The sequence below is a fragment of the Sinohyriopsis cumingii genome, chromosome 5 (assembly GCF_028554795.1).
Source record: "Sinohyriopsis cumingii isolate HCF-2022 chromosome 5, ASM2855479v2, whole genome shotgun sequence".
In the NCBI taxonomy this organism is placed as follows: Eukaryota; Metazoa; Mollusca; class Bivalvia; order Unionida; family Unionidae; genus Sinohyriopsis; species Sinohyriopsis cumingii.
The window spans coordinates 115,930,214-115,957,745 of record NC_142965.1 but is presented as its reverse complement, the minus strand read 5'-3'; the positions used below and the strand labels follow the sequence as shown (position 1 = coordinate 115,957,745).

Here is a 27,532-nt window from a genome sequence, read left to right as displayed (position 1 = left end):
CTTCTGTCCCAATGGAGGCCAAAAGGTATCCCAAAGGAGCAACATTTCACCATCTACATGCAGTGGAGGCACCTTCTGCAGAATTTGGGCATCGTCACGGCTGGTATACCTCTGCAAGTACAAGAGGCTGGGATTACAGTCTGTACCAATGCAAGTACAGAAGGCTGGGGAGCCCACCTACTTCCATTCTTTCTGGAAGCAAGCAATGCATGGTCTCCCCAGGAACAACATCTGCATATAATTATTCTGGAGATTACAACCTTTGTGAAAGCCTGTCGCTGGTTTCAAGAATATTTAAATGGAAAGGGAGTCCTCAGTCTGTCCAACAACTTTACAGTGGTGACTTTTGTCAAACAGCAAGGAGGAATCAACTCCACAGGCCCATGCATTCTGGTTTGGGACTTTTGAAAGCAGTGTTGTCGTCACGTACAAGTTTGCCATATCCCGGAATGTCTAACATACTGTTGGAGTCTTTGTCCAGGAACAATACACTAATACCTTCGGAATAGTCTCATCATCCCTTGGTTTTCGTTCAGATACTTACCCAATGGGCCTGACCATAGGTGGACCTGTTTGTGACAAGGTGGAATACCAAACTTTCAACCTTTATATCTCCAGTCCTGAACTCAAAAGTCTGGGTAGTCAACACTCTATTGATAGCTCATTGCACCACTCCACTGGGAGAAGTCGTTGATCACCAACCTCATCAAACACGCAATGAAAACTCCTTGGAAAATTTGGATCTTCCCTCATCTACTCAAACAACCACACTGGCAGTTGTTTTATTCCTTCCCAGAGCTGCTACATGTCCGGTCTCACTGGATAGTTTCATATTTTGACCCCCCCCCCCAATTTTTTAGGTAGAAGGCATGAATCTAATTATCACAAGCCTAGCTTTTATAAATTCACACCTAAGCTAAATCTATAATGTGGTTTAGATTTACTTTGAGTTAGGCTTGGAAATAGGTTGGCTTGTTGGTGACTGCCTGTCACAGTGAGATGAGCATTGGAGATCAAATGCGTAACTTGGGCTGCAAATGAGCTACCGACATGGCTTACATATTTATGTGTGTCTGCTACAGATTTAAATATCTAAAAATCTAGAAGGTTGAGAGGTGATGAAAATTATGCTTATTTGTTATAGTACTAGTGAACTTTATTCATGCATAAGGCACATACAGATTCTTTTAGCTGCCTTGTCACAGAAAAATATTCAAAATAGCTATTTCTTGTCAAAAATGAATGTAATATTTAGAGGTTGGTGGCAGTGTTGGTTCAGTATAAAAACCACCAATTGCATCAGGAATTAACCTGATTACTGCAGTCAAAATCTTGCATGTATGCTTTCTACAAAAATTATTAGTTTGTTTTTATTTGTATCTTCAGTGTAAAATTATTCTCATTTTTCTGTAGTTGGTCATTGTCGGATGAAAATTCATCAGAAAAACTGTCCAGTGAGACCCATATTTAAAAAAAACCCTCAGAAATAAACAATTCTCACAACCAGCCCTGGAGAGAATCGCTGTACCAAGAAGGCCCTCCAATCTGAAAGTATATGAAGGCAAATTGCATGTTTTCACCCATTGGTGCACAAACACATCATACATCTCCAGGCATCTATCCAGCAAATAGCTAAATTTCTCTGGCTCTTTGAAGAGAGAATGTCTGCATAACATATAAAATGTTGCTGCTTCATGACCACTGACAGCACCAAGAAAGAGAGGATATCAAACAAAACAAGGACTTATCCGATCTTTGAGTATATTTTTCCAAAAACATTAGCCCTATGTCCAAAGCAGAACCTATCTTGGGTCTTAATCTGGCTGAACAAGACGCTTGTTGAACCACTCACGATGGTATCTCTAGTGCACCTGTCATGCAAGACTTGCTTCTTCATGTCATTAGCGATGATGGGCAGAATTAGCGAATACATGCCCTTTCAGCAGACCTGGATCAAGAAATAGCACAGCTCAATGTACTTCTTACACATTTCAGCTCATGAGATTAGAGCAGTTGCCACCACCATAATGTTAGACTAGAACTGTTCTCTAACCAGCATTTTTCATGCACAGGGATAGAGAATGGAGTCCACATTCTCTAGCTTTCATCTCCAAATACTGTCAGCCCAAAGGGCCCAATTCAGTCTATAGGGAACTATATCTGCAGCAGAACAGGTCCCCTTTCCAGGTCGATCAACAGCTTCTTAAGACACATTTTCTACTGTATACGCCCTTACAGCTGGAGTCCCTTCCAGTCAGGTGACCTAGAAGTTGTCTCACATACCTTAGTTAGGGACTGGAGATATCTCTGGGGTAAGGCATGTACATACCTCCCTCTCTTACCTATTCTTCTAAAGTATATGCATTATGATTGGGTAACATATTTAAAGAAGAAACTAGTTTTTCCTATTAAAATGTTTCTTCAAGATTACTTACCCAAACATGATACACAGACACCCTCCCAGCCTCCTTGTAGTTACATCCATAGAGAGCATGAATTCCACTCCAGTTATAACTGAAAGCATGCCTTCCGCTCCAGTAATAACATATATTTTGCCACCAAGCCTTCTACCTAAGGGGAGATCATTCTGCCCAACCACCATCGTGGTTGGTAGATAACTTTTAGCTCCCTTTAGCTAAAAGTAGTCTCTTGGATGGCTGGATTTGCAAAGTAGTAATAGTAGTTCTCCTAAGTTATTATGACTGGGTAAGTATTCTCGAAGAAACCTATTTTACTAGGTAAATTGGCATCTTAAGAATATTTATTTTAGGTCTGAAAGACTGAAAAGCTCCAAACAGTTTGTAGTAAGCTTCATATCTCTGAAACTTTAGTCTACAGGGAAAGAATAATGACCCCTCTCCTACTTTCAATTGTTCTTTTATTACTAAATTCAGAAAATTCCCTTGAGTCATCATCTAACAGCTTGGACTAGCAGTCACTACTGTGAAACATGCCCCTGCCATCAGTAAAAATTTCCAGTGACTATCTATTTCACACAAGGTTATGTGCAAAATTTGACAAAAATTGTTTCCTTTCAGTCTTTTCCAGCAATATACTCAGAATGGCACTTATTGCAAATATATTACAGTAATAATATTAATGGTTACATATAACTAACTGAATAAATAAATCATTAAAGAACTAAAGAAAGAAAAATAAATTTAATAATTTTTTTTATTTTTTAGAAAAAGATAGTTTTGCCATAAACTGAAAAAATTAGATTATATTAATGAATCTTTCAGTTTGGAAACAAATATGAAATAGATAGCTGAGCTAATCAGTACTAATTAAAAGTACACAATACATACTGAAGAAACTATGTGAGAAGCCTTCTGATAATTTTGGACTTTAAAATACACAGAACACACAACCATGCAATTTCTCAAGAGAGAGCAACAATTTGGAATTCCATGTTGTTGTATATTAATTTCTTGTGAAATGACATTCCAAATTGTCAGCCAAAAAACCCATGACAATCTAGCATCACGTTCTCTCCTGTGTGATATTTGTTGATTTCTGTCTGTGGAGAGTGAATGTTAGGAGGTATGCCTCCCTGAATGTGACAACCACTGACCTACATAATGAAGGCAATTTCCATTTCTGGTTGAATGTTCATTTTAAACTCCTCATATATTTTTGTTGTGGAACCTCTTTGTCATTAAGCTTGTTATCTGCAACCTTGAGCCAGTGCCAAATTGTAACATAAATTTACGTAGACATTCTTTATTGTTCTTTTTATTCTTCTTCCAGAGATTTATTTTCTATTGCAAGAACTGGAAATATGCGTTTTTAAATTTCTTAATACTTTTTTATATTATTATTTGTGACAATATCCTTTCTATAAAAAGCATGACTTAATCATTCTATAACTATGTAATATTTGCAGCAGTAAAGTTGAATAATTTGAAATAGGTCCAAGCCCTAAGAAATTCATAATTCTCAAACTATTACAAGTTTAAGATCAACATGAGAAAGTAAAAATTTGGACAAATAAATGATTACAGTATTGTGATGTCACAATGAAAATGGTTGTGGTTTTAACTTCTATATAGAACAGATGTTAAAATAAATTTCCAAGCTGTTCATTAATATTTACAGCATGCATATTTCCTGCAGACTTCATTTCCAGCATGTCAACCTGCCAATAACCATTTTCATCGTTATTGGCATCTTAAGTTTGGTTTTGAATTGGAACAAACCAGTCACATCTCTTATTTTACTGGTCTTCCTGAAGACATCCTATGTCATGCTGAAAAGATGGGAAAACATTTTTAAAAAGTATGACATCGCTTACCTTGCAGTTGGTGAGGCCCTCTGAATAAGGGAAGGACTTTTGACCAGAGTTCAAGAGGCTTTCAGATTTTAGGAGTCAATATGCAAAGCTGCCTAAGAGTGGTTAGACTGACTGCAACAGTAAGTCAGACATAGTGACATTAAAAGAAGTTTAGGAATGAAAAGGTTTACCATTTTAAAGACCACACCAGTTTTGAACAAAAATATTTCCACTCATATTAGGTCTTGTATACCATAAACAGAGTAAAGGTACACTGTAGAAGGTGCTTATAATTATTGTGTGTTACTTTTGGAGTGCACTTACTTACTCAGTAGTTTTTGTTTATAGACACAGTGTTGGAGAACAATAAGGCATGACTTAATGTGCATACAACTTTTTCAGAAACCAGAAGTCATATACCTTGACATTTTACTGTTTACTCTTAATCCTTCTGAGGATATAATAATGGCTAATAAAAAGAAATGTAACAATACACTAATGACACAAATTATGACAACAATAGATTCAAAATATTTCACATGATTTATCCTCTTTTGTAAGCTTAAGTTCCAAGTTTTCATAATTTACATAATGGGTTTTAATATTCTGTACAGCATACACATAAAACTCCAGTGTTGGACTTGTAATATTTATCTTATTTTTTAATAAATTATTATTTTTTTTTTAAATATAGTCATTAGGTATGTCTAGTTTGATTTTCCAATTTCATAGTGTGAATTGGTTTAAATGGATAAAAAACATGCCACATATGCTTATGCTACCTCGACCTTACAAAATCAATGTCGAATAATATACATCACTATTAGAATCAGTTCATTTCATTTAGGACAAAACCAATCCATAAATCCATGCCATATATCAATCTCTAAAGTATTTTAAAATCTTTGCCAACATTTTGAAAATGTTGTTAGCTTTATTAATCAACAATGACTTATAAATTTTGTAATATGTATTACCCTTGGAAAAAAATTTTGAGGTCACAAAAATAATTAGATTAGGTTTCGTCCCATAATACCAGAATTATCATCACATCACTTCTAGGCACAACATATGTTACCCTTTGACCCTCAAAATCAAGGATTTTGTACATTACACTACTAACAAACATTTTCTTTAATTTGCATTTCAACAAGTTACCTTTCCGTCTATCTAGTACCAGAATAACATAATGAAATTTTTGTGTTGGGGATTCTGCTGGTAAAGATATATTTTTGGTTTTCTAAAAACATATCTCAATTTTACCAACGTGTAAGCACTATTCAATGATTACTCTGCCAGGTGAATACATTCTATAATGTGCCAAGTTAAGGTGTGGTTCATTTAAAAATTCTTGGGCTTTTACATATATTTTTCTTTTTTCAGTTAGCTTGTACATGTAGTCATTTGCAAAAATGTATTTGTATCCACACAAACAAATACATTTCTCCTATATCCAATGTAGGTGACAGTTATCCAAATTAATGTTTTCACCATGTTGAATGTTTTGTGGGGAAATTGCTGTATAAGACTGTTTTCAAAACTAAAGCATACAGTGGTTGTTCATGCCATTGTGACTGTACAAGGTTTGAACAGAGTGCTGATACATTGTGATGTGCTCCCCTTTCCTAAGGAGTACAACTGTACCTTTAGCAGGGTCTATGACTACCACGTGTACTTACTTATGATTCCAACTGCACAGACCCAGATATGCCATCACATAATGCACCAGTAGATCTGAGTCTGTGCAGTTTGTTAGGATCAATCAGTTTAACAAATAGCACAGACCCTGATCTGCAAGTACATTATGGTATGGCAGAGCAGGATCTTTGTTGTTTGCAGTTTAACTCGCTTGCAGTGACTTCTCGTGCCGCTGTAAGTGTGTAAAGTTTGAAAAGATTGCGCTCACCCCCCTCCTTTACAAGGAATATAACTGCACCATCACTACATTTCATGTGCCATATCCTTGTCTTTGTTTTGGTGTTAGCTATACCCCGTTAAGGAAGCCCAATATCTGCTTACAGACTGAGACATCTATAAAGACAAATTAACTACTTGGACCTACTTTTCCTAATTAGTAAGTATTTAAAGTTTCCATTCATTCATTCAAATTAGCAGTCATTTTTTTATGTTGGGGTAAGAACTATAAGGTTTAAGCTTTCATCTTGAAACCAACTTCACACTCATGCTATTACTTTTAATAATTTGCACTTCTCAAACTGTTGCATTAGATCACTAATGTATGCAAATTGATGAAACTTGATGAGTGGATGCAGCTAGATGAACACATTGTAAGTCATTGTGACCTACTTTGCCCTATTGCTAGTATTCTGATCAATGTTTGTGTTCATATTTCTGTTAAGAAGCACAATTATATTGATATTTGATATATGAAACTGAAAAATAAATGATATGGTTTTGTATCTATATGCCACAGGCAAGACCAAATTTCTTTCTTTTTCAATTTCTTGTTGTTTTGGGTTTTTTTTAACTTTAAGGTAACTTTTTTTTTACTAATACATGTATATCAGATTGTTAATGAACTGTATCAAGGCAACTTTGGAACATAATCTACTATATATATATATATATATATATATATATATATATATATATATATATATATATATATATATATATATATATATATATATTCTTGATCAATTTGTGTCCACATGAGCGTGCATACTACTGCATACATTCCCCTCATAAAAATCAATGTCCATGTTGGAAGGAGTTGTGGTAGATGCATAGGACAAAAGAAAATTACTGCGAATAAAATATTTTGTGTTACAAGAAAGGGTGCTATAATGTAGCGCTTTCAGTGTGTTAACAAGCTATTGTCAGTAGACAAATATATAACTGATTTTGTTTTCTGGAATGCCACTTCTACCAGAGCTGTGTGCCCTTTCTTTTTAACAAATGCCCTCAGTAAAACATGAACCAATGCAACACTAGATTTAAAGTTTCAATGTTATTTTCTCCAATAAATGTATCTGATCTGCACAATTTTTATATCAGTGTGCAGAAATTTCTAACTCTATTTTATTTTGGGAAAGGTCAAAGTTGGCAACCGCTCGTACATGTAACTTAAGACAAAAGTAGGACAGGATACCAGTCTACAGCCATCAAAAATTGTTCGTCCTTTTATGTTAAACTTCCAACTGATTTGTGTGTGTTTGTTAACACCTAAATATTCTTTTCCACCAGTGAATTAATGCCATACTATCATCAATGTACAAACAACAATGAAAAAAATATTCAAACTTCACTAACAATATGGTGCTGTTCTCCTCAACCATCATGAGAAAGACTGAAAAACTGTTAATCAACATCTGACAGTAGAATTATATAAACACTAAATTGAAGGTTTATGTAATTGTGGTGCACAGATTTGTAAATATTTATGGTTGTAAAAACAACTGACATTTTCTGATCATAATTTCAGCTATTTTTTAGGGTATCTTTCCTTACATGTGAATTTTGTGTTACACCCTCATTTGTGTATTAATGAAATTTAATTCATCACAGACTTTTCATTACACTTATGTGTACATGTGAATCATTATGTATTGCAACACTGTCATGCAGTTTGTGGATTAAGCAGGAAAATGTGTGAAACAAAGTTCAATTTATACATGGTTCCTTTTTGCTTAAATACCTGGATCTTGATTGTTAAGGGTAGGACAGACTATTAGCAGAAAAATAATGAAAGATCATTCTAAGTGCCAATCTTAAAAACTGACTACGTTTTTCAAGGCATTTCCATGCTTAAGTATATTTTAATAATTCTAACTCTTAGCAGACAAAATGAAAGATCATTCTAAGTTCCAATCTTAAAAATTGAGTACATTTTTCCAGGCTTTTCCATGCGCAAGTATATTTTGATAATTTTTAGTTCCAACTGTTCAGTTTAATGTCTCCAGGCCTGTCCAGCCTTTTACATGGATATTGTCCAGTTTTTCCAGGATACTTCCCACAAAATTTCCATTTTTACTCTGGAAGGATCTTAATGTCCAGGCTGTAGGAAATGTTTTCTGTTTTTCCAGTTTTCCTTGTACATGTATTTTCCAGGTACTCCAGCCTTTTCCAGAGTATACTGTGGAAAAAGTGCAACATGGCACAACATCTGCAGCATTCAGTATTTTGTGCATATTGCACATACATCCATGTTTGGGCTAAATGGAGATCATTTCAAAGAACTAGACAGGGTTTTCAGCCAAGTTTTGTGCTAACCTTTTTTTTTGATCTGACTTTTGTAATTATTATTCTTTTTCTAAAGATATTTATATTGGATGACAAAAAATCTCATACATCAAGATAGCGTTTTTACCAACATATCCTAAAATTTGGTTGATAAAATTACTAGCTTTTTAAGTTAGTTTTCAAACTTTCTAGAAGACTTCTCTTGCAACTCTCGGTTTTAAAAAATGCCATTGTTATGATTATGATTTAATATCCCCCCGATTTTACAGTTAAAAAGCATAGTTGTATTGTCAAGAGTACCAGATACAATTTTAATGAGTTGTTGATGATGTTAGTTGCCTCCAAAAACATAGGCTATGTTTAGAATAGAACTTTGAGACTTTTCTTTGACTATTTTTCACTTTTGCGCTCACTCTTCAGTGAAGTCTGCAGTACAGCCTAAGTGTATTCACTTTTAACCTTGATCTCAATGCTCCCAAAAGAAATTTAGTAATATGGGTTGTTCTTAACAGGTACAATACAGATATCTACACAAGGTGACAGATGTTGTTTGTACATTGTGTACTCTACCAACTGACTGGTTTTGCAAATAGTGCAAGATATTGTTTTAGTCATTATTATAGATCACATGCAGATATGGTGACGTGCATGAGAGAGAGAGATTAAATGTTGCAGTTTTATAAAATAAATTTCTTAAACTGCAAGTTTAAAAATCTGATGATAAAAAGGATTAATACAAAAGTGAGTTTTTATATATTATAATTTCTTTGATTTGGTTAAATTTTCATGTTAAATTACTCCAATTCTTTACATGTCCTTTCTTTGCAGTAGCCATACTGGCCTCAGTCGTCTGCCAGACTGATCACAGTTTGTACTTGTTCAAACGAGTGAGTAAAGCATAGCTTGAATAAAGCTTGAACAACATAACACAAAAACAAAGTGAGTAGAATGTGGATGAAATAAATAAGGACCTGGAACAAATGACAGGAATTGTGGCAGAGAAAAACAAAGGAGCTAAAAATATTAATGGCATTTTTTGGACACAGTCTATATTCAGCTTTAGGCTACTTGCTAGTATCATTTGCAAATCAGAGATTTCTCTGGGTAGAGAAACCTGTGTAAAGTGTGCATTCTAAAACGGACTGGCATAATCAACTGGACAAAGTGAACACAAAAGGCAAGTAAGTAAAATGGCCGATACAACAGCACATATGTAATCAAACCAACTGTACAACGTAACCTTCAAAAACTTCCATATCCTTGAAATGTTGCTGATTTGTGTTATCTGACTGAATGAGCCAAAAGACTTGGTAAATGGGATTTACCACAAGTTATGTTCAAGGTCGTAAGGGTTAGTAATAGCATATTGAATTAACTATTCATTTATTTGCCTTTCAGTTCTACAACCTTTTTCCCAATCTATGCAAAGTTTAACAGCTTGTAGAAAATTCATTGCATTTTTTTCTTCATTCTACTTATATCAGAAGTTATTTCCTACACAGTTATATACCTTTCTATTATATAACCTTTAACCCAATTTATGCAGAGTTGAGCAGCTTGTAGAGAATTCATAATATAAACTGCATTTCTTTCTCCATTCTATTGATGTCCGAGTGTATTTGCTATAAAGTTTTGCAGGATCTTGCTATTATGCTAAGTTGAGACATTTATCCACAGGGACTTACAAAAAATGGATTGAAGACACTAAAATATAGGTCAAAGTGACCTATTTTGGTCAAAAGTGGTTGCAGGGGTTCAACACTGGTCATTATTTGGAGTCAGATACCACACAATAAATAAACAGTTTGAACTAGTAGATGAAACATTAACATGTACTGCAACAAATAAATATTCTGTATAGTATTTTTAAAAATTAGCAATCGTATAATAACTGGTTTAACTGCAAAAGACTTTTCACACACTAAGACTAAAACATTTCCAGAACTCAACGGCCATTTAGTTCCCAAGAAACTGACCAAAACATCCAACATAAGGTCACTGAGGCAACAAATGTAGGTCATACTGACTGCCTTTTTGTTATTTGACATTTAAAAACCAAAAATGTATCCTTGAACTAAATTGCATGACTCCCTAACCAACAAGACATATTAAAGAAAATACTGTAAAAAACTCTTAACATAAACTGAATGAGTGTGCAAATCCCTTGCTGAATTTACTTAATCTCTCCCACAGTGTGTGAAAGTAGAGCTTAGATGATTTGCAGTGCCATTAACAAAAACTATCACATTCATCTCTATTAAAGAACTCGTACTGATGATACACAAGTGGTGATTTCAAACAAAAATCAAGTTCTAACTTACACAGCATTTGGCATTGGAGGAATAGGTGTTTGCACTGACTACTTACAAATTAAAGTGTTCAAAGAACTGCACTTGGTGAGGTCATAAGTGGTGGAAATCTGGTATCATTTATTTGATGTCTACATCTACAGAATTACAGATCAAATTCATATAAGGAAGTGCCACAACCATAATACAGGAATGCTGTTGCTACTCAAGTTAAAGCACTGTAGGTTATATCGTTATTTATTGAACGATATTTATAACACAATTTGTAGAAACATAAGTAGTCTGTTGATTCCATTCTTACACAGAAACTCAAACTGTTTCCCCTTAAAACTGAAAATACCTTCTTATAGGCAAACGAGTCGGAATTACTCCTATTTGTGAAATCATGGAGAAATCACTGCTTAATCTGGAAAGCATTTAATGTAGGTCACATTATCCTACTTTTGGTAAAATACATATTAAGATGTCATAAGACGTCTTCTGGTGAAAACCCATGCAAATACAAATTTCCACTCAGGAAAAGTAGCAATAACATGATTTACAAGGTGGTCACTGTGGCAGCCATATTGGACATCAGATTGGCGCTTTTTCTTCATTTAGGACCAAAAAATCATTATAAGAAATCTTTCAGTGAAAGCACCATGTTGTTATGACCATCCAGTCCTAAAAATCAGCACGATTGTCAATAAGGCCACTGTGATGACAATATTAGACATCAAAGCAGCACCATTTTCATTCAGGTCCAACTAGACCATGGGATGAATGTGCATCAAGTTTTATGGCAATCCTCCAAATATTAAACTTGTGCCAATGGATAGATGGGCAATGTACAACAGAACATTTAATGAACTCTTGTGGTCTATGACCAGCAGAGCTAAAAATAAATAACATCAGGATAATCCCAGGCTTAATTTACAATAGCTGTAATAAACATAAAATCCTCACCCCAATGGATGACTCACAAACCAGGATGATACAAAATAAGGGTAAAATCCTCACCCCAATGGATGACTCACAAACCAGGATGATACAAAATAAGGGTAAAATCCACAGCCCAATGGATGACTCACAAACCGGGATGATACAAAATAAGGGTAAAATCCACATCTCAATGGACGACTCACAAACCTGGATGATACAAAATAAAGGTAAAATCCACATCTCAATGGATGTCTCACAAACCTGGATGATACAAAATAAAGGTAAAATCCACATCTCAATGGATGTCTCACAAACCTGGATGATACAGGAAGAAAAAAGGCATGTGCATATTGATGACACTTTCCAAATCTGATCTGATGAAGGTGAAATGAAAGGGAAATGGAACACCTATAATATTGAGGTTAATCTAGGGTGTGGACGTACATACTGACATAGAGATGATACTATGATTCTTATGTAAAGACTCTCTCAAGAGACGCTGAACAAATAATGTTCACACAAAGTCTTCACTTACATTAAAAGTGAAACCATACATCTCACTATCTTCCGATTCCTGACAAGAAGGCAAAAAAGAGCCAGAAACAATTTTTACATGATTTATTTGGGTGCCTGTATTACAGAGAAAAAAATCAGCATAAAACAATTCAAAACAAAATAATTACATAATACAATTTTAAAAAATCAATATTCAGGCTTGAAGAGATAAAAATGTATCTAACCAAAAATATCAACACGGTTATTTAGATTCAGTGATCTAAACTTGTAATATATGATAATGTTTTACATCAAATACACAATAAATATACCAAGCTAACCGGAAGCTTTCATCCTTGTACTAAGGACTTCATCAGCAGACTGATCTATTTTGTACTGACCTGACTGTTAACATGACCCAAGGGAATAGTGAACAAAGTTAACAGATTGTCCCAGATGTGTCAGGTTGTAACAGCCTCCATCCCCATTCAGCAACGATTTGTGTGCATGGATGTAGGTAGATTCTTTAATCCTCCATTAAAACCAGGCTTGTTCAGGATCTAAGCTTTCTACATAGTAGAAAGATACAGTAAGGCCCATGTAAACATTTTGCCTGTGCTGTGATACCTCAGACAAGCTTGTAATTGGTCTTCTGTGTTCATTAAATCCCGCTTTCAATGTCCTTTCCATTTCCCCAATATAGTCGTGATGGTACTGACTTTTATCCTGTCCTTCAAACTTATTGTGATGTGAAAGCTTCAGGTTTTCCATATGTATTGTGTATGTGATTGAAAAGTTAAACCATTATCAAATATGAATAACACCACACAGTTAAGTTTTCACCAAAACAAACTTATAATGATGGAAGTTTACGTGATCAAGATACTGTACAAGATTGGGAAATGTACAAGTACTAGAATGAATGCCAAACCATGGGGAGATAATTACTCACTTCCTGCTCATCTTATGTTTTCCTTATAGATAATCTGACATTTATTAACATTGGTGACTAACACTTTTAACCATGAACAAAGGTCAAAAAATAATTCTGAATGAGAATAGGTGAAAATTTCAACAACATTAACTTAATTTAGAAGTTCACAAGCAGTACTGACATCTAGAATGAAAATGATCTTAAATCAATTTAAATTAATACATAGTACCACTGAATGACAAAACAAAAACTCTTATTTACTCCTAGCTGATTTAAGTGGAACTCTTGAGGAACATATGGCCTTGAATGCAATTTCCACCTACAGAATTTTGCCCCAGTCTTGCACAAAAAGACTAAGGTCCTGTGACCAATGACTATAAGAACATTGCAGCACATTATGGCTCCCTCCCTTGAACCAAAAAACTAAGAAACTATGCCCATGAATATAACAACATAGGACTCGAGTGACAGTTCACATGGTTTACATAACCTAAACATTGACCTCTTTAAGAAACTTTTCCAGTATTGTAAAAACACAAACTATGTACATATCTCCCAATGATTATCTAACCAATTAATTTTACTGTAATCTGAGTAAAATATTTTCTGAAGATAAAGGCACAATTACTATTCACTGGCTCGTTCTCAAAATGATTAAGATCTTAAAACTTAAGTTACAAATGAAGCTTTAATTTGTGGTCCACTGAGGCGAATGACTTTCACATGATTTGAAATACGAAATTATTGGGTTCTAAGGCCATGGGTTTCTTAACTCTTGTTAATTTTAACAATTCTGGGTAAACAAGCATAATGGGTACAGTATTTAAAACTAAACGCTAAAGAGACAAAACAAAATCTTTAACAAATTTGTGAGTCATGCTGATGAGTATATTATATACTATAACTTAATGCACAATGCGATTCTCAATGGTAAATATCATGGGTTACTTCCCTTTCTTTTCAATGAAGAGATGTGTTAAATGAGAACACTGATTACATCACACTATTTCTAACTAAAATGCACTGAATTTGATTAATATGTATTGATGTCTTTCACCAGATAACTGAATGACATAAGCCTTTTCCCTAAGCCCTCCTCCAATCTTATTATAAATTAAAGTGCTGACAATCACAGCCAATTAGATGCAATATCACCTGTTCAATCTGTGTTGATCTTACTCATAATTGTAATTTATTTCACCAGATATATTCCAAATTGGGTTAAAAATTGTAATTACTGATTGGTAACAAATTCAGTAAATAAGCATGTATTTTGTCAGCGTACAAACAAGATCACTCAGTCATATTCATGATCACCTCATTAATCTAAGTGTTATGTCATTTATTATCAAGCTTGTCCAAGATCTTGATGATATAACTACACATTTCAAGTTTGATCAAAGCTGGATCAGAAATATGAATTGTATCAAGTTAGCCAATAAGATGCAACACACAATATGATTCGCGTGGGTCTCACTCATCAACTTTTATCATATTAACTCTAACTTTTATTTAAAATGGATTAGAAATTTAAACTCCTGAGTGGCAACAAACAATTGTTGAGAGAGGGACTACCAATGAATGAGAAATGACAATGCACAATGAATGCAGGGTCATTGCACAAGCTCACTTGGCCTCATGGCCGGGAAAGTTAAAAACCCATATAAGACCTCTTGACTATGTTAAAATATTCCTCTGCACAAGAGGAAACTTCATGCAGTACTTTTGTTTCAATCTGATTTAACGCACTGTAATTTAAAAGATGAAATATTTCTTGGAAAATTAAAATGAGGTAAGACATCAACAAAATAAAACCCAAATCATAATATTCTACAAAAATCAATCTATATAGTCATGGAATGGTACTGACAATATTATTATAAGTAATCATAAAACAAGTGATAATATTAGCATTTTTAAAAAATAAAGCACTACCAAAGGAAAACTTATTAAAAAAATTCCTGAAGATAAAATGTTTGCATGGTGATGTATAAAATTAATGAAACAGTAAACTATTTATATTTCCAATAATTGCTTAAAAATCATCACACTGTATGTAGTGTACAAAACAAAAAGATACAAAACAGAAATATTAACTTAGCCAAATTATCTGAATCAGAAAAGTTAGTCATCATATAAGATGAACCTCTGAGTTTTGAGATTAGAAAACAAATCTCTTAGTGTGTAATTGGTGTATATAAATCAAATCTCTTACTGTGTAATTGGTGTATATAAATCAAATTTCTTACTGTGTAATTGGTGTATATAAATCAAATCTCTTACTGTGTAATTGGTGAATATAAATCAAATCTGTGTAATTGGTGTATATAAATCAAATCTCTTACTGTGTAATTGGTGTATATATTTCAAATCTCTTAGTGTCTGATTGGTGTATATAAATCAAATCTCTTACTGTGTAATTGGTGAATATAAATCAAATCTGTGTAATTGGTGTATATAAATCAAATCTCTTACTGTGTAATTGGTGTATATATTTCAAATCTCTTAGTGTCTGATTGGTGTATATAAATCAAATCTCTTACTGTGTAATTGGTGTATATAAATCAAATCTCAAACTGTGTAATTGGTGTATATAAATCAAATCTTAGTGTCTGATTGGTGTTTATAAATCAAATCTCTTACTGTGTAATTGGTGTATATATTTCAAATCTCTTAGTGTCTGATTGGTGTATATAAATCAAATTTCTTACTGTGTAATTGGTGTATATAAATCAAATCTCTTACTGTGTAATTGGTGAATATAAATCAAATCTGTGTAATTGGTGTATATAAATCAAATCTCTTACTGTGTAATTGGTGTATATATTTCAAATCTCTTAGTGTCTGATTGGTGTATATAAATCAAATCTCTTACTGTGTAATTGGTGTATATAAATCAAATCTCAAACTGTGTAATTGGTGTATATAAATCAAATCTTAGTGTCTGATTGGTGTTTATAAATCAAATCTCTTACTGTGTAATTGGTGTATATATTTCAAATCTCTTAGTGTCTGATTGGTGTATATAAATCAAATTTCTTACTGTGTAATTGGTGTATATAAATCAAATCTCTTACTGTGTAATTGGTGAATATATATCAAATCTGTGTAATTGGTGTATATAAATCAAATCTCTTACTGTGTAATTGGTGTATATATTTCAAATCTCTTAGTGTCTGATTGGTGTATATAAATCAAATCTCTTACTGTGTAATTGGTGTATATAAATCAAATCTCAAACTGTGTAATTGGTGTATATAAATCAAATCTTAGTGTCTGATTGGTGTTTATAAATCAAATCTCTTACTGTGTAATTGGTGTATATAAATCAAATCTCTGTAATTGGTGTATATAAATCAAATCTCTGTAATTGGTGTATATAAATCAAATCTCTTACTGTGTAATTGGTGTATATAAATAACTTATTCAGTAACTTTGACTGAGGCATAAAGAACACAATAAACAATAATTATTCAAGCAAGAGGCAAGAAAAAGGCGATTAATCTATAAAATAAATGCTTCACAAATCTTAAGTTTAGAGCCTGATGAAATGCGATACTAAACCAACAAATATGGTATCACAATATTGGATATCACCATCTTGATGCAGATGTACCACAAAAGCCTTGTGTAACCATGATTTTAACCAATACTGAACAAAAGAACAAAGGAACTTTCAGCATATCTGGGTATTATTTAAAACATACGATAACATTTTAACAAACTGTCAGTAGAGTTACAATACTGATGAAGAAAATGAGACTTCTAAAAACAGCTGGTTAAAAGTGACACATATGCTTTGATATTTACAGGCACGACAAATATTTTTGATTGAAAACTACCAAATATGCTACCTTAAAGTCAAGTCAAATGGCAAACACAATCTGCCGGTGCATCATGCACTGGCAGATCAGGGTCTTTTTTGTTCATTCTACTGATTACTTCTAACAAACTGCATAGATGCAGAACTGAAGGCACATTATGCAATGAGAGATCCATGTCTGTACAGTTTGCACTTGGATTCGACTTATAAGTGAGTATAGATGGTAGAGGAATTAGTAGCTTTCTCACTCTTGCATTAGTAAAGAGTCAGTTTCCACATTGTTATGGTTTTGAAGAATGCTTTCTTCTCCTGCAATGGCCTGATCAGGTTCAATCTGATTTCTCTGCAATGGTCTGATTATGTTCAACATTATGACCATATCCATCGGATTTCTCTAAAAGTGCCTTGCTTTCATCTATTTCTCTTTCACTTTCATCATTCTCGTCAAGACCTGAATGATAAGTATCAACAGATAATGGAGATGAAGAAATGTTTTTCTCCTTTGAAGCAGTTCTTGGTTTGTTTATTTCAGCATTATTGATTCTATTAGGCATGAAATGAATTTCATGAGCGGAATCTACAGATTCATCCATGCTGTCACATACATCTTTCAACTTGATGACAACTCCACTTCGATTATCAACAAAATCATCTGCAATTTCATCTTTAGTACCATCTGAAAGACAAGATTTCATTATTACAGGACTATGGCTATGAACCATGTCATCCTGACTCTGGATTTCTGAAGATCTTATACTACCCGTTTCCTCAATCATACTACTACCACACAGTGATATATTAGACTCACTAACTTTTGGTATTGTCAAAAAAAGCTCTGTTTCTTTGTCAAGACTGGACACCTCAGGACTAATGTCAGAGGAAGTCTCATCTCTGTCAACTGTTTTAGACTGGGAATTAATTTTGTCAAATGTAGACTTGGCAATTTCCTGCAAATGCTCCTTTTCTGAATTGCCTGTCTGCTGGACCATTTTGTGGAAGATTCCATCTGGATTGAGGAGTAAAAGGTGTGGGTGGTCAAACTCGACAATTCTTCCTTCATCAAGGACCTGAGAAGGAGAAATTAAAATGACAATTGCTTTTCTTCAAAACTTAGAAGGATAACTGGAAAAATCAGTTCAGATAGTATGTATCACATGTATACAGTCATGTGGAAATGTGTTCATCGTACATGGATGTCCCACCAGTGATCCAAATGTAAAATTTGACTTCAAATTTGAAGTTAAGTGTTGCTAACATTATGTGCCCTAACTGCAATAACCTAAACCAGTAAAATGTGAAATATAGGTCACAGTGTCCTTTCCTGTGTGGGTGTTGTTCTAGAGTGCTGTGCAAATCACCTAATTTAAGGAGTGTAGCAATAACAATAAAAATAAGAAATTGAACCAAAGTCAGTAAAATTCAAAATATGGGTTACAGTAACCTGCTTTAAGATGAGGATGTAGTACTGAACCTCTTCCGAGGTTTCCTGATTCCAGCTATTATAGCAGTATTATACTGTAGATAAAACACCAATATGGTCATGAGCTAAATGCAAAAGCATAAGCCTTTAATATGTTCAATAAACAGAGAATGAAACATTAATGTGATCTACAAGATTTAATAAAAGTAAGTGAACCATGAAACAGAGGTCACAATGACCTGGTTTTTACTCCAGATATATCAGTAACTAGACTATGTGTAAAAAACCTAAGCAAATGCTAAAGCTTAACCAAGAATGTACAAATGATATACATGTTGGTAACAATTTAGCCCCCTTAGCACTGTCTCCTAGAGGTAGGTGCTGTGAAACTCACTTAAAACCATTGTCTAGATCATAGGAAGAAATCATCATTGACATTCAATTAGGGGTACTTGTGTATATCCTTTTTTATCTGTGCTGATGCCAATAGCAGGGGTAGTACAATTAGCTAAAAATACACTAAATCAAATGGTATTTGTATACATATTTTTCTGTTGTCAGTATGAATGATCAATCATATTAAAATCCACATAAACTGCTTTAACTTACATGACAGTTTTGTACATCAAAGTGTGTGTGCTATCAGCCTGGATAGGATAAAATCCAACTTAAAACTTATAAAATAAACATCACAACATTTTAGTAAGAAATATAAAATGAGTTATCTTGTTGGACATTCCTATGCTAAAGAAGATTGAACTGTTTTATGACACTGCAACCTTTAAGATTATATTTTGTAAAGGGCAAGTAAAATGCCTTGACCAAAGACACACCACAGTAGCTAATCCAAACTGATCCAGTGGTGGGAATGGAACCCAAGCCATTCACCATGGCTCCAATAAAATACACTAACCATCCAAATAAAGCCCTTAGGTGGAATTCACTTGAGGGAGTAAATAAGAGAAAGGCCTTATATACCAACGAAGGAGAACCATCAAAGTAAAATGGGTTAATAAAAGGCCTTATATACCAACTAAGGAGAACCATCAAAGTAAAATGGGTTTATATGTTCATGTTAAAGCTTTATGAAAACAAGAAAGGCTAAAAATAAAGATGGTGGTCCATAAATATTGCCTTCAAAAGGAGAACAAATAAAGATTAGCGTTGTTACCCCCCTCCTCCAATTAGTAAAATGTCTTCCAATTAGTCAAATGTTTTAGAGCTTCTTGTTAAGCAGGCAGGGACCCATAGTTCTAATAGATGCAAAGACCGTGGTACTCCAATTAAGACCTAAGTGAGTAGGCAAAAACAAAACTATATTAGGTCCATCAATCCACATCAAGAAAAACATAAACACAAGTTCACGCTAAAGCAAGACGTCAAGGACATTGGCAATAATGCTGTATGCTAAGCTTCATAATAAACATGCACATTTTGCAAAGAATAGATTGTTATTTGTTATTTATGTTTGAGAGAGTAGTAACACATCAAGCTGACTGGAGATTTAGTATTACAGATTTATCATTCCATATCATTCAACAGATAATGAATTTAATACATACCCATCTGATTTCACATGGTTATTCTGGCATTCAATGCAGATGTTCAATAAATATTTCTGTATCTCACATCCAGATTGGAATTATTTTTTGGTGTCTTGTTGGACATTAATACTTATAAATTTTAGATGCAATGAATCAAGCATTTATAAATCCCAATTCATTTTATAATTTCATTTGTACTGTAAAGACAGAAATATAAAGGCTTAAAAAAAGGTGTTAATAACTAGATACAAAACTGCATTCATGCTTTGTTCCAAGTCCAGAGAAAGAACTCATTTGTTGTGGTTTATGAATATGTCTCAGCCAAATGGCTTCCAAATATCCTATTGCAATATCAAACTTCTTTCTTTTTGACTTGAAAAAGCAATGTAGTCTTGTGTATATAATGACCCCATTTTCTTACCAGAACTCTGTCCGAGTCCATGATAGTGTTGAGTCTGTGGGCAATAGTCAGCACAGTACAGTTCTGGAACTTCTCTCTAATTGTCTTCTGAATTAACTGATCAGTCCTACAAGACAAAATAAACATGCCCTAGAAACAAAGATACAAGCTTTGAGTAACAAGAGGCCCATGTGGGATTAATATCTCTCACTCAGCTTACATAGCTTGCCAGCTATTTTACTAAGCAGGCATGTACAGTACATAAACTATCTCCCATAACTGCTCTCAATCAATGTCACTGCATATCCTGATCATATTCCATCATCACATACCCTAGGGTAGGAGAACGTTTCTGTCAAAGTCATATTTTCATTGATAATATGGATTCTTTTTAGTGTCCTAAACTTCATTTGCACTGATTGCAGGGGTGGTCATATCTGGTATTTTTAAGGAATATAAGTAAATGACAGTACTGAAGATCAAACGTAACAGAGACTGTCTTAATACTGAACTTCGTAGGAAACATTTTTCTATCTGCGTATCCCTTCAAATGTTATCAAAAGGAAATGAAATTGTTGATAGAGTAACAGAATTGACATGATGAAAGACATAGTTAACACTACATGCCTCCTCCATTGAATATTAACTCGTTTTTCTCACTTAGGATCAACATTAGCTTTTGCTTCATCGATAAAGATAATATTATTTTGTATTAGTATTGCCATAGCAAGATCAACTGTCTCTGTCTCCAATGAATATGACAGTTTTTTTTCTCACCCTGGATTAACATTAACTGTTCCCTTATCTATCATGACGGTTTTATTGTTTTGTTACTGCCCTGGCAAAAACATGTCAACATTAGCTGTTGCCTCATCTATCATGATAATCTTATTTTGTCTCAGTATGGCCCTGGCAAGTAGAGGTGTGCAGTATTGCCTGCATACTGTTTATTTCCCGGTGGTTCATACCACAGTACTCTTTTACTGTACCATTACATCGGCAGTTTCCATCAGTAAGGAATGTATGGAGATTTCCAGTAATTTTGTTATGACTTGAATGATATTAACAGTGTATTTTCATCAATCATGGCAAAATAGTTAAAAAAGGTATCATTTTTATTACAAAACTGTTTTATGACACAAATTAATGGTGACAAATATAATTATATTTATGATTCTTTAATCACATCTTAGACACCGGTCATGTATGCCAACACAGTGGCCAAACGAAGAGTCAAACAAAACCGGGCAAATTTTGGATAAAAATAAGCAATTACAAAAAGCCACCAACAAAAACACATCATGTTTGATTTCTTTACTAGTGTATGTGAATGTATTAAGTATATGTATTCCTTTTTATTCCTACAATTTTGTTTTTTCTGTTGCAACTACACACAATTTCTAAAGTCTACTAAATATTTTCTCATTTGTTAAATAAGTGTGTTTAATTTTTCCGACCCTCTCTGATAAATATCTTGACTGGATGTTGTTATCCCACTTAAAGTTTCCCTGCCTATGATATCAATAGTGAAATTAGAAAATGATAAGCTTCAGTTTCAACACTTCCTATTTTTATTAACAGGCTCTCTAATGTCAGCATGAGGTTTTTTCACAATATCAGCCATAGAATAAGCTTAGTCACCCCAGTAGAGTTACAGCTTTTAGATTGCAACGTATACAACAAATAACATACACATAACAAATTCATATACTGTAAGGTACTGATCATTTAATTATGGGGTCAAAGGGGGCATGATTTACTTTTGAGCTGAAATATTTTCTTTTCTTTTATTTCAAGATAATAGTTTTTTCTTTATAATATCATGGATATTAGAGCATCCTTTACAATGTCAAATAATATGGTGTTATTTTGCAATAAATCAGAGCTAGATATTTTTCCTAGTTATTAACAGATGGAATTAAAACAAATGTGTCAGGATCCTGCTCCAGAACATTGAATTGATGGTTCGTAATATGACTGCCATGTACTGTGGTATGTATCGCAGTATGATGAGAAATACCATTGTATACTGCAAAACAAAAATTCTCATGATATCAAGGTCTACTGGCAAGACAGATCACTGTCTCTGTTCCAGTTTTTTTCCTCACCTTGGATCAACATTAGCTGTTGCCTCATCAATCATGAGAATCTTATTCCGTCTAAGTATGGCCCTGGCAAGACAGATCAACTGTCTCTGTCCCACACTGAAATTGATCCCTCCCTCGGACACCTCTGTCTCCAAGCCACGTGGTAGCTCCTCTATTGCATCCTTCAACTGCACCTGGATAATGGACAACAAATTTTTTTAGCCTTTATCAAACTTACAGACTTGTCAAAAGACAAACCCTGTCTCAAAGTAGTGGTATAGTTGGGCTACACATACACACACAAAGACACACCAAGGGCTGCATCCATGTCCTCAAACATTTACTGTGATTTTCTCATGCTTGTGAATTTCAAACATGATCACTATGTCTCAATCGGAATGGATGGAGATCATTCATTAAGTCAAACAAACAAACTGTCTCATTCTTCTCTAAGAAAAAGGCAAATAATCCTTAACTATTGTAGATTTCTCCCTCAGAAAACCCCATTTCCAAACTACCTTATTATTTTCTAATGGTTGATTTTATGACTGAGGGCATGTATCAATGTTCTGCCTTGCAAATAAGAAAGGCAGCCAAACAGATGGAATGCAAAGAGAAAGAAAAAAGATGGCTACATGGACAACATTACCTCAGATATTGATTTCATATTGATTTTTTTTATTCCAGTGTCTTACAAATAATTTACAGTTCTTCATTATGTCTACAATCTTACTACAGAACAATTATAACCTTTTCATTTTTAGACTAATTCAATTTAAAATGCTAGAAATATTGATGCAAAATATGAAGCTAGTAACATTTACCTCTTCAAGGGCATTCCACAAAGCAATATCCTGGTGATTGAAGAATGGATCCAAGTTTCTTCTTAGAGTTCCAGTGAACAGAACAGGATCCTGGAAAAGTAAAGAATAAGAGCATTGAAGCATTTCAGCTTCTACATAAAAAGTCCATATCTAGTTCAATTGTTATTCCAAGCAAATTCTTGTAATCAAAAGCCTCTGATCTCAATGATATTGGATGGGTGTTAAGAGTAATACATCTATACAACTTGAACAATAAATTATGGAAATACAACCACTGGCAATTTTCATTTTTTTCCAGTACAGCACCTTGAAAATAACACTTGTACCAATATTTTTCTTTAATAAATAAATATGTGTGTGTGTGTGTGTGTGTATATATATATATATATATATATATATATATATATATATATATATATATATATATATATATATATATATATATATATATATTGTAAAATGTAGACAAAGGGAAACAATTCCTATCAGTCAACTCCCCTTTCAACCCAATGCTGGCTTTGTTGAAAAACAACGATGAGCCAAAAGCTGAAATTCTATGGATAATACAAACAACTGTGACCCGAAAACTCTTATAAATGTAATAAAATAACACACAGCTTTTCAAGCTTTGTTTCCTAATAGGATCATTGCTGACTGACCTTCACATGGTAAGAGCAAGACTTCTTATTTATGTGCTTTGCAGTGTCAAAAACATGCAGAAACACGTATAATATATGTAAGATTAACTGGTTTAATGGTGCCTTAAAAATGGATGATAAGAACTAAAAAGCACTAAAAAACTCCTTAATTTCAGTTTTGAAATTTCTGTACGAACTATGCCCTCCCACCCTTCCTTACAATGTGAGCATCATTAAAGATTTCACTCAAGTACAAAAAGTGGTAACAGCCTAGCAGGTAGAAGGGGAGCTAATCTGTAAGAGTTGCTTCCCTATGACTACATCATATACAGAGAGAAATAAATTTTTCATCTTCCCTGGAGGGCTGGATTCTGAGATAGCTGAGAAAGTTATCCTAATCTAATACAGTCAATTAGTGTATTTAACTGAGAAACAAAAGCAACCATGAAATACCTTTTTCATGAAGACTGGATCCACAGGTGGACTGCAAAAGGTGACAGTATAAAAGTATACCAAAACAGCAAATAAGTTAGAGGTGGAAGGGATGCTGCTTAAACCTGAAACACTGATCTGTGACCTTGACCTTGAAGATGGAATTCCAAAATGTGGTACACAACTAATGTACATAAAAAAGTGTGCAGATAATGCTGCTTTGCTGCAGACTTAATCTACATCTATGACTTGACTACCTATTCCCACGCGAAAACACCCCACCCCACCCCACACCATCAGACTGAGACCCTAAGGCTAAAATTGTAGCACCTTTATGTAAGTGTATCTTCTTACTTAAACAAAATAACTGATGATTGTCAAAAGTCAAACAATTAAAGTTTTTATTTTAGGAAAACTGAGTGGACCCGAAATTTTCAAATTGAAACGCTTTAAAATGCATAATACACCAAAACATGATACAGTTTAAAATAATCATAAACTGTTTAATGCAGCCTGTGTCCAACAACATGGCAGATGACAAATGTGTTGTCCAACTATCTGGGAAACCAAACAATATTTTCTAAGAATGTGAATGATATTAAATAAGAGAACTGCCAATGGTGGCATGACCAGATGGCAAACTATGAATGCTTTTAAGCTCATTGTTATTCATCAATGTTTGTAGATTTTTAAACACAGACTGACATGTCTAAATTCTCTTACATGTCAATCTTAAAGCATTGTGTCTGAGAACATGAGCTAAGCACAAAATTTAACCATAATCACTGGATGATAAAATCTAGGTCACAGGGACTTAAGTTTCACTGAATTATGTAGTACTCTGCACAATGCCAACTTACGTGACTACAAGCAATAATGTTAGAGAAACTGAGCTCAACCCAAATGAAAGTATGAGTCAATGACCCCTGAAATAGGGGTCACAGTGACATATTTTTCAGAGATGGCAATAGTACTCTTCATGATGTAATCACATAATATGTTATGTGATGTAATAGACAACTATACCTGAGAAAATAAGCTCAACATGAAGAAATCAATGGACTGTAAAATATGTCATAGTGAGCAAATATCAATGAAAAGTTCAGTGCTCTATAGGATACATCTACATCCCAACTTGTGAAGCTTTATGAAAAATACTGTCTGAGAAATGACCTAAATTAAAAAACTAATCGTAGAGCAGATACCTGGCAGAAAGACATGTGGATGAACAGATAGACACCATCAATCCAAAATCCAGCAATACACAAATTTCCACAAAGGTCAGGAGATGGACATACAGATGAATGGGCAGACAGATCAATGGACAAAAGAGCATTACACAATATCAACAGTGCTTTTTACAGTAGCTTTTGGATAATAAATAAACAAGAGTTGATTTTATTGACATATTTAGTACCTGTGGAATGATGGAGATTTTATTCCTAAGATCGTGAAGTCCAGTCTCTAAGATGTTGATCCCATCAATAATGAGTTCACCGCTACACGGCTCCACAAGACGAAACAACATTGTGATGAGGGAACTCTTCCCTGCACCAGTTCTTCCAACAATCCCAATCTACCAAATTAAATTAATAAATATTAAAATGGTATATACATCAAGATTTTGGCACAACAAAGCTGTACTACACAAAAAACATAATTAATATGGGAACTATTTACTACTCCCATGTTCCCAAAATATGTAGCCCCCAAAATAGTTTAAACGATGAAATATTGCAATTATACAATGTTCTTAACAGCACATCTCAAACAGACAGAACATGAGTTAATCCATAATTCCTCCTGATACCCATTATACAAACATTTTAAACAATCAGTGAAAAATATTATATAATATTCTAGATTCTTCCACAACACTTCTCTAACAGAATATGTTAATAAATAATTCCTCCTGACAGCCATTATACAAATAATCCCAATTTAACATGAACATCATACAATCTATTTGTCTCATTACAAAGTTCTGCAAGCTGCTAGGGAGTGGCTAATATATGCATTGGTGTGGAAAAGGGAGTTCACATCCTGGGAACAAAATCTGATGTCAGAAACAAGGCTTTGCCAAATTCCTGCCCACAAATTCTCATACCCATGGAAAAAAATTCTATCCTGCACAAGTGAATAAGATGGATTTTTTTCTCCCTAATTTTTAATCAAAAGTGAATGACACAAAAAATGGCAGACCACATGAAAAACATAATTTTCTTAAAGTTATTACATCATTAGTTTGGGTTTTTTTAATAAACAAAATTATTGGCTGTAATTCAAGATTTATATTGATGAATCAGCAAAAAATTTTTGTTTAATATTACAGTCTTTAGAAACAAAAATGTGGATATTTAGAAGATTATAAACATAATGGTATCATCCATGGTATCACTGATTGCATTCATGTGAAATAGCCATATGCCACCTTACCATTTTTACAATGCCACACTATGACATACATTAATAGGAATAACAGAAATATCTACAATCTGACAACTTATAACTGAGACAGCTATGCAACCTAAAATAATAGTTGTAATAAATGTACACAAAATACTTACCTTTTCCTTCCCATTTATGACGAAGTTGAGGTCTTTGAGAACCAAAGGTTTATCATCACCATACCTCAATGCTGCCCCTTTACCTATGATCGCCCCATCAGCTGGCCAATCAGGAGGTGGCTTTTTGGAATCAATAGACTCTAATGGGGCCTCTGATGGGAGATTGGAATAATCCAAAACTCTCTCAACAGATACCATCTAAAATAAGAATACCACAAGTGACACATTACATGCCCATCTTGACAAAGCCTGACAGTGGAGTGGGTGGGGTAATTACTGTGTGTGGTGTGCGTGCGTGTTTTAACTCATCCAATCCACAGAAAGCTTGACACATGTAACAACAAAATGAAAACAACATTGTAAGATCCCAGAAATGACCCAATGCAAAAATATTTAAATGATTCATGGAAATGACTACATGCAAGCTGAGTTGCCAAAAATGTTACAAATCCTTGACACTTACAAGAGTAATGAATTTATGCCCCAAAACCCTAAATTCTTCTTTACACAAAATGTATGCCAACCATGAAGTTAATGAACTTGACCACCAAATCAACAGTATTCTTTGCTACTCTAAGTGCACACTATCCAAAACATTTTGCTAGTACGTCATGCAGAACTAATGTTATTGTGTGGAAGGCATTTCTGTACTCTCACACTCA

General features: G+C 33.9%; 1 protein-coding gene across 3 annotated transcripts in view; it reads right to left on the bottom strand.

Moving 5' to 3' along the window:
- Positions 1 to 12,309: 12,309 nt before the first annotated feature.
- LOC149800035 (ATP-binding cassette sub-family C member 4-like) overlaps positions 12,310 to 27,532 on the bottom strand; it is a 176,493-nt gene continuing 161,270 nt past the window's right edge. For all 3 annotated transcript variants that reach the window (XM_089959556.1, XM_089959557.1, XM_089959555.1), the window contains exons 21-26: positions 26,871 to 27,068; positions 25,721 to 25,879; positions 23,234 to 23,323; positions 22,431 to 22,603; positions 20,344 to 20,449; positions 12,310 to 18,025 (exon numbers count right to left, since the gene is read on the bottom strand). In XM_089959556.1, coding sequence (XP_089815682.1) covers positions 17,288 to 18,025; positions 20,344 to 20,449; positions 22,431 to 22,603; positions 23,234 to 23,323; positions 25,721 to 25,879; positions 26,871 to 27,068 — 1,464 coding nt within the window. In that variant the 3' untranslated portion in view covers positions 12,310 to 17,287. The remainder of the gene's footprint in view (positions 18,026 to 20,343; positions 20,450 to 22,430; positions 22,604 to 23,233; positions 23,324 to 25,720; positions 25,880 to 26,870; positions 27,069 to 27,532) is intronic.